This window comes from Vipera berus (genome assembly GCF_964194415.1).
Source record: "Vipera berus genome assembly, chromosome: 2".
In the NCBI taxonomy this organism is placed as follows: Eukaryota; Metazoa; Chordata; class Lepidosauria; order Squamata; family Viperidae; genus Vipera; species Vipera berus.
In genome coordinates, this window is record NC_138203.1 from 73,755,645 (window position 1) to 73,764,005 (window position 8,361).

At 38.9% G+C, this 8,361-nt stretch overlaps 1 protein-coding gene across 2 annotated transcripts; it reads right to left on the reverse strand.

Annotated features, from left to right (window-relative positions):
• Window positions 1–518: 518 nt before the first annotated feature.
• PLGRKT (plasminogen receptor with a C-terminal lysine) lies at window positions 519–7,519 on the reverse strand. Of its 2 annotated transcripts, none has more exons than XM_081315589.1 (5): window positions 6,822–6,904; window positions 6,406–6,492; window positions 3,350–3,480; window positions 1,253–1,362; window positions 519–1,153 (listed from the first exon to the last, which is right to left on the reverse strand). In XM_081315589.1, exons 2-5 carry the CDS (start codon window positions 6,484–6,486, stop codon window positions 1,032–1,034), a joined length of 444 nt encoding a protein of 147 aa, XP_081171715.1. In that variant the 5' UTR covers window positions 6,487–6,492; window positions 6,822–6,904; the 3' UTR covers window positions 519–1,031. The 2 variants fall into 2 exon arrangements, with proteins under 2 accessions (XP_081171715.1, XP_081171714.1); XM_081315588.1 differs by lacking the exon at window positions 6,822–6,904 and adding an exon at window positions 7,301–7,519 and having other exon boundaries at window positions 525–1,153.
• Between the last annotated feature and the right edge of the window lie 842 nt (window positions 7,520–8,361).

Consider the following 8,361-nt stretch of genomic DNA (forward strand, 5'->3'; position numbering starts at 1 on the left):
TGGCACACTTGTGTTCCAAGCACCCACATCTGCCAGTAAATCCTGGTGGCCTACCACAAACAATAAAAACTGGAAAACTAGTTGGTACCTGTGGAAACAAAGACATCCCAAATAATCTCCCAGTCTACTGCTGCAAGTACAAGTTGGTAACCACTTGCTTAACAACCATTCTAGGGTTACAATGGAGTTTTTAAAAGTCCCTTTACAACCCATCCTCAAAGCTACAAGCGTTGCACACATATGCTGTGGTTGTGATTGCATGCTCATGGATCAAAATACCTAACAGTTCAATTAATTATTTTTGAAGTGCTTTTGGAATAATATGCCGATGTAAAAAGAGCCTTCGGATGAAAAGGTGTTTTTTGTTTCCAGATGCAAATATGTATGTTCCAAATCAACCCACAAGGTCAATAAAATGACTCTCTGAATTACTGTTTGTCCTGAGCCCTGGAAAGTGCAAGGAAAACTTAACCATCAGTTTAGAAAGCAACTGCACCTTTCTATGAAAATACTGCTAGCTAACGTATAGGCTGTTGGTAGGATTTATTTTTAGTAACAGTGTCTTTATTCCGTTCCCTTCTCCGTCATTACTGTGTATTTCATTATCTATTATGATAGATGCCCACAAAGGGTATCAAGGTCAGCCTACAGAAAAGGATGAGATAATAAAATGAATAAAAAATAAAAGTGGTTTAAAAATAATAAAAAATAGAATTTGTATTATATTAAATGGTTTTATTTAATAAAGCAGGTGCTATACAGGCAATACTTTCTTAAAAGCGTCACCTTATTTAGTCAGGTTATACAATTTGCTTCAATGATAATCAATAGAAACTGTTCCTGCTCCTAATTAAAATGGTTAAAAATAAGACTCTCTTTGTTTGGGACAGAGAGTGAGGAGGATCTGGTTTTTAGCACCCTCATATTCCTTTTCTGATGGACAAGATGATGAACTTTTCAAGTTTTCAAGTTTCGGAAAAGGTTCCACATACCATGCTTGTATCAGCAATGTGATTATAAACATAGCTATTTTATTTCTCAATAAAAAATCTGCTTTGTGCTCTTCTGGCTTTTTCAAGATCATCAAAAGTCATAGCTCCTTTTGGCATTTCTAGCATCGCATACTCTGTGTCAATGATGTTCTCTGCTTCACCTGAAGAAAAAGATGGATTCATGTATATATTGCATCAGTTTTGTAAGACCAGAGATAATCAATGATACTAAATTTGTGCAAAGAGATTACTGTACTTACCTTTCATTCTTTGTAGTAAAGTTCCATACCCTTTATCATACTGATAGACAAGTATAAAGCTCAAAGGTATAATTGGAATAAAGAGTCGCGGTCTCTTATTTTTTATTGCTCTGTATTGAAAAAAAATATATACTAAATAAACTGGAAATAAAAGTCAATATCCAGATAAAATGCTTTAAGTGCAAAATATTAAGATTACTTAATGCTGAAATTAAACAGGTTTTGTGGCAATAAAACTCTGTAGCTTTTAGTTTATATTTTCATTTGGTATAATTATGCAGATAATAAAGTTAACCAAATCTCGTACATATTCAGTTCTTTTAATGTGTTATTAATGTACTTTTGCTAACAATTATGCTAACAGTTATATTTTGTTGTGCGAACTGTAAATCCTATGTTTAATTGGTTGTTGTAAGGGCTTTTTCAGTTCACCAGATTATAGCAGAACAATGTGCCATTGTTACTCATTTACTGTAAATTTGTTTCTGGCCATATTGACTGAAGATAATTATGATAAATATTTGTTCTAATATTGTTTTCCACACCAAAATGCAAGATAGTTCTTGATAAGAAAATTCTCCTCCCATTCCATTTGTTTACTCTAAGCAAGCAAGCTCATTAGCTCGTATTACTTGATATACCAGAGCAGGGGTCTTCAAACTTGGCCCTTTTATGACCTGTGGACTTCAACTCCCAGAATTCCTCAGCCAGGCACGCTGGCTGAGGAATTCTGGGAGTTGAAGTCCACAGGTTTGAAGACCCCTGTACCAGAGTGATATAGAGGTTAAGATGTTAGCCTAAGAATGCACAGTCAACTTCAAATCCATCCTCAGCTATAGCAGCTCACTAGGTGAATTTGGACCAGTCACTCAGACCAAACTATCTCAAAGGGCAAAAAATGGAGGCTGGAGTTCTATGTACACTGTTTTTTCAACTCTGAAGGAAAGGTGGATATAAACCTAACAAATACAAATAAAAAGCAAATGAAACATTTAAACCATTCAGGAAGCAATGTTTTAATGTACTATAGAGCAAACCTGGTGTAGTGGTTAAGGTAGCAGCTAAAAGCTGGGAGACGGTGAGTTCTAGTTCTGACTTAGGCACAAGCTAGCTCAATGATTTTGGGCAGTGGCGCTCTCTCAGTCCTAGGAAGAGCAAACCAAAATCCTGCAGGGGCTAGTTGTCAGAAGTCAACCAAAAAATGCAAACCCGGATCCTTTGTTTATCCTTCTCTTCATAGACCAGGGGTAGGCAACCTTGGCGCTTTTGTGACTCATGGACTTCAACTCCCAGAATTCCTGAGCCAGTCATAAAAGCGCCAAGGTTGCCTACCCCTGTCATAGACCAATATTACTAAACTAAGAATAGAACTAGCTTGGCTCCAATTGAAATCACAACTGGAGATACAGACCAGAAATTTCAATTACCGGTAGGTGTAATAGTAAACCAACTCAGGTTTCTTAGTTTCTTTTGCTATCAGGAGTGCGAGGCTGCATGCATACTCTGCCATAATACAGTATGAACCAGTATTGTGAAGGACTTTATGTGATGCAATGTTGAAAAGGAACAGTATTTTGCACTTAGTGAAGAGTTCATCTGAGGCATTTTTCATAATCTGTCCATTCACACAGGTAAAAAGAGAATAATTTCTCCATCTTTACAGAGCACACATGCTTTCTCTCATTGGACTCAGACAAAAGACTTACAGCTTGGCATGTAGCCAGGAAATCCCGTAATAAAAATACAAGTCCCTCCCAGTGGCCAGTTAAAACACAGATCTGACCAACTAAACTACATTTCCCAGAAGGCCACCCCTTAAGGAGACAGCTTTAACCCTTAAAATGCCATTTGCTCTAACAGCACAAACAGAAAAGAAAGATAATTACTAATGTGATTATCTTTAATACAGAATGCATAGCTGGACCAAAACACATTTTTCATTTCATGTACACCTCTAGACTGGAATATACAATCAGTTTTATTTCTTAGTTAATGTTTTATATTAAATGTATCCTTTAGCAACTAAAAGAATGAGAGAGAGAAAAAAAATAAAATCTATCTCATGTACTATTTAAGGGGGGGGGAAGAATTGCATACCCAATTGTTAGGCCCACAGTTGTAAGGGCATAAAATGATCCAAAATATTTGAGAAACTCTCGTGTGCCGGCAATTTGCATGGCCATCTGTCTCTCACGCATTTGATTTTGCATCAGAAGTTGCCTTTCTAGCTGAATGTAAAAAAAAAAAGATAAGATTTTACTGATATATTTCAGTAACACAGAATAACAATGTCTTCAACCTTTATATATTTGGTACCTATTTTCATAATTTCAGGATAAAGAATTATTATCTTAAAATACTTGTTGAATTTTAAAACATCACACACTTTTTCAAATTACTGCATAAATATTTATCTTTTACGTATTTTGGATGACTTAGAAAAATGAGGTTTTCCCAATAACTTCTGACAAAAGAGACAAGATTTTTTTTTCAACCTCTTAATATTATGACAATGTTTATCAGAATGCAATATTTTTATTTAAAAATATTTACAGAACTATCTGCAAGTATGATGATATTTGTTCCAGTGAAAAATATGTTTAGTATAGCTCTTAAAACCAGACTTGATTCATTAGTCATTGATTCACCATGTGTAATTGGTTATCTCTTAATTTATGAATCAGTAAAAATTCCTGATCATTCAAAATTACCAGGATCACCATCTAATGTCAAAAAAGGTCAAGAGCTAGGTGTCAACTCAATGTAATTACTGCTACAAAGTTCAAATACCCCAATGCAGCAAATGATTAAGTACATAGTCATAGTCTTTGACTTATGACCTGTTACTTAACAACTGTTCAAAAGTTACAATGGATCCTGAAAAAGTAATTTGCAACCCAGATTCAAAGTTCTGATAGCTGCTCCTTCCCCATCGTCATGAGACTGACTGCATTTTGGGTACGCTCATCTTACAGTCACATGATCAAAATTTAGAATGATTTTACTAAAAACTGGCATTCATTCCTGATTTCCAGCAAAAAAAAAATGGCCCATAGCAAAGAATGGCTTCTCTTAATGACCACCGTAATTGCTTAACAACCCCTGCAAAGAAGGTCATAAAACTGGGTGGGTCATGTGATGACCTACTTAACAACCATCATGATTAACAACCATAATTACGCATTAATTCAATTACGGTTGTTAAGACAAGGACTATCTGTATCTCTATTATATTATCAATCTGTTTTATTTCCTGCATGATAGTCCAAATGAGACTTTAGTGTATCGCCATACTGGATCTCAAAAGAGTTTCAGATCAGTGGTTTAGCATGCCATGATAGGCTACCATGCTGTACCCTGCTGTTACAGTTTATTAGATATATATGAATGTTCTGGAACTCTCCTAAAGTAACAAGTTCTAGATACATGATAAAGTGCTACATGGCATGGCCTTGTCCTTGTTTTTTTTCCCCTCTTCCTCACCCCACTGTGGAGTTAAGGAGCTATATACTTATCTATGAAACCTGGCAGAAAAACAATACTGGAATAAATTTGTTGATCCTATCAGTGCCCATTCTGTCTCTGTCAGATCTGTCTTATTGTCAAATGGTGATGCCCTGATTAAGTGATGATGTCATTTGTGATAAGCAAGGTGACTGGCTTCTCTGGATTTTTGCATATCATATCGTCAGCCAGCACAGGAAAAAAAATCAAGTCACTAAGCAGATATGGAGGGTCTAACTTCAGAACTCACTTGTCTGCCCTTCCTCCCCACAGTGTAAAAGAATGTAAAACAATAATAATAGATACCAGGAGAGCCTATTATTAGGCACCTGAAGGCATCAAGACAGCAATAGATCTAGTGAAGATGTAGACAAATTTTGCCATGCTGTGCAACCATTTAACTCCTTCAAAGCCAAACAGGAGCTGGGGGTGACTGAAAGTGGCAAAAAGAGAGAAATTGGCAAGCAAGCCACACAAAGCCCAGTTCAATATCCCTCATTGTTTTTCAGGACACTATAATGAGGGAAAGCTGTGCGTTTATGTAAAATATAAGCGGAGAAGTCCATTAAAAGAAATCATCAATGCAATTTTCTCTGAGTTTTGGGAAGCCTGAATAAAGGCTAGTACTTAAAACAATGAGGAGATAGGCAGTGTGTGAAAAGAATGCAAGAAGCAAAAAGCTAGTGGAAAATAATGTGAGAAAAATGGGCTCAGTGGAAGCTGGCTAATGGCCAAAGAAAAGGGGCACATCCATGCTTACAAACACTTCTGAATACAAGTAGTCCTTGACTTAACATCAGTTCATTTAGCGACCGTTCAAAGTTACAATGGCACTGTAAAGAAGTGACTTATGACTTTTTCACACTTACGACCATTGCAGCATCCCCATGGTGACAGTCTAAATTCAGACACTTGGCAACTGACCCATATTTATGACGGTTGCAGTGACCCAGGGGTCATATGATCCCCTTTTGTGACCTTATGACAACTGAGGTTTAGGATCTTTTGTTGACAGAAAAATGTACTGATTTCAATGTAACTGTCCAGGTAAATAGATACTGTATTCTAACATTTGTTACCTATGGATAACAATTTTACATGAGGACATGTGCAGCGTGCTACCAACAATATAAATCATAACATTTGTCTTCTAAATAGAGCAATATAATATGAATCTGCATTACATAAAAAAATAACGAACTCAATGAGACGTACTTATGAATAGACGATATAGGATTCAGCCCTCCTCTGTGAGAGAGATGGATAGGTATTAAATATGATAAAATATATAAAAATGTGTTCTAGTAGTTGTCAATTTGGCACAGTTTCATTACCAAGTGAAATAGAACAACTGTCTCCACCTTAGACTAGGACAGGGGTAGGCAACCTCGGCTCTTTTATGACTCATGGACTTCAACTCCCAGAATTCCTGAGACGCTGACTCAGGAATTCTGGGAGTTGAAGTCCATGAGTCATAAAAGAGCCGAGATTGCCTAGGTCAAAATAAACTGACATGGGCACCTTATTTTATCTTTTATTTTTTTATTTATGCCTTACTCTAAAAAAAATTTTTTTAAATGGAAGAGAAGATCACACTGTATTTCTAAAATCCTTACATTGTTACAAAGTTCTAAAATGCAAAAACCTACCTGAAGTCGTGAATTCATCAGCATGAATTCCTGCTGATTCTTTAGGTTTTCATTGACAGACTTTGAAAAGATGAATCCCATTTTGATCTATAAGGAGGGAATTCGCTGTATAACCATCATTAACAATCTCCCAAACGTTTCACACATAATAACGCTATCCTATATCTTGAAGAAACCAGAAAATGTGGGTGGATAGTTTTGCTGTGCCTTTAACGATGGTTGCCAACAATAGGCTGAATTTGTATGAGCGCTGTCAGATCTGGGCTGCAAAAATCCCAGGCCATACAAAGGATTCAAAAACCTACCGAAAACTATAAACTCGGCTCTGCTCTCTTAGTGGCGGTGGAGGCATCTGCAGCCCAGCTATGGTTACTCCTCCTTCCTACATACTAAATCATAAATCGCTGTTTACAAACCACAATTGCCGAGAGAGGGGATAAGAGGAGTCCTTGTCGAGAGAATCTGCCTCGGAGCTGCAGTTCGCAAGTCAAGACACCCAAACTCACGCGGGCGACGGATGTGCAGCCCGCCCACTCTGAGCGCGTTGAGTATCCCAGCCTTCTTGAAAGGCCGGCCGGGGAATGATGGGAGTTGTAGTCCCAGAGTCTACCGATGCCCAGTCAGTGCCAACCACCGCGCATACACCACTGCTCTGCCAAGCCCCAATCGTGCACAAACGGCGAAGAGAGACCATGCTTCCCAACCCTTCTCCGTTCTTGGCTTTTCCTTAGCCCGGGGTGTCCAACCTTGGCAATTTTAAGGCCTGTGGACTTCAACTCCCAGAAATCCCCAGCCAGCCATGCTGACTGGGGAATTCTGGGAGCTGAAGTCCATAGGTCTTAAAGTTGCCAAGGTTGGACACCCTGCCTTTAGTCCAAACTTTCCCATATTTTACCTTTCCAGGTGATCTTCGCTCACTCAGAACCTCGGCTAGTTGGCCTAGAATGCAAAGCACTTCCGGGTACAATTCGCCCAGCGTGGCTGATAAACATTGTCCGGAGTTTGTTATGGGCGAAGGCATTGTGGAAATCGCGAGTTGTGGAAATCGCGAGCGAGGCAGGGAGGGAGGGAAAGTTCCAGCGAAGAGAGGATCCCGTGCTATGGTATGCACTTTTCACTAACAACTAACGGGTGCAACTAACAACCGGGGGGGGGGGGAACACCCGTGTCGGGTTGACAGCTGCCATATGCATCCTCAGGGAGAGTCAATTGCAGACAAGTGGCTGTCCAGTCTCTTCTTGAAAGCCTCCAGTGATGGAGCACCCACAACTTCTGATGGCAAGCCGTTCCACTGGTTAATTGTTCTCAGATCAGGCTGCAGTAATAGAGACCTCATTTTGCCTCGAGTTGGACTATGATTCACGTATGATTCATGCCCGCATCTGTTTGCTCCATAGCAGGCTGGATGGTGATCAGATGATAAAACTGCATTTTTCTATGCACCTTTCCTAAAAAAAAAAAAGGAAAGTTCGGTGGTATACCCAACTCTTTGCAACGCCAGTCCTTTCTGGGACGCGTTTGGTGGTGGTGGGGGGGTTTGCTCTTGAGTGTAGCGATTAAAATAGACTAAACGCTGATAGGAGCTTCGTAGCTCAGAAATGCAAAATTAAGTAAAAGTTGCAAACTTAGACAAGTACGAAGACCGCGCTCAAGTTTGACCTCACAGGGCTGTTGCTGTGGGGGAAACAGGAGGAGGAAGGCGTATGTTCGTTACCTTAAGTAATTTATAAAGATAATAAAGGCTGGATGTAAATAAATGAAGTTTTAAACCGCTAAAAAGGTCAGGGAGAGAATCCTCCCTTCTGCAGAAGGGTTAAAAAAAAAGACGCAGAGACGTCCTTGCGGTCGAAGCCCCGCCTTCTTTTATGGGCTGGAAGAGAAACCTGTGTCTATGGCCATGGGTAGGCAACCTCGGCTCTTTTATGATTCATGGACTTCAACTCCCATAATTCCTGA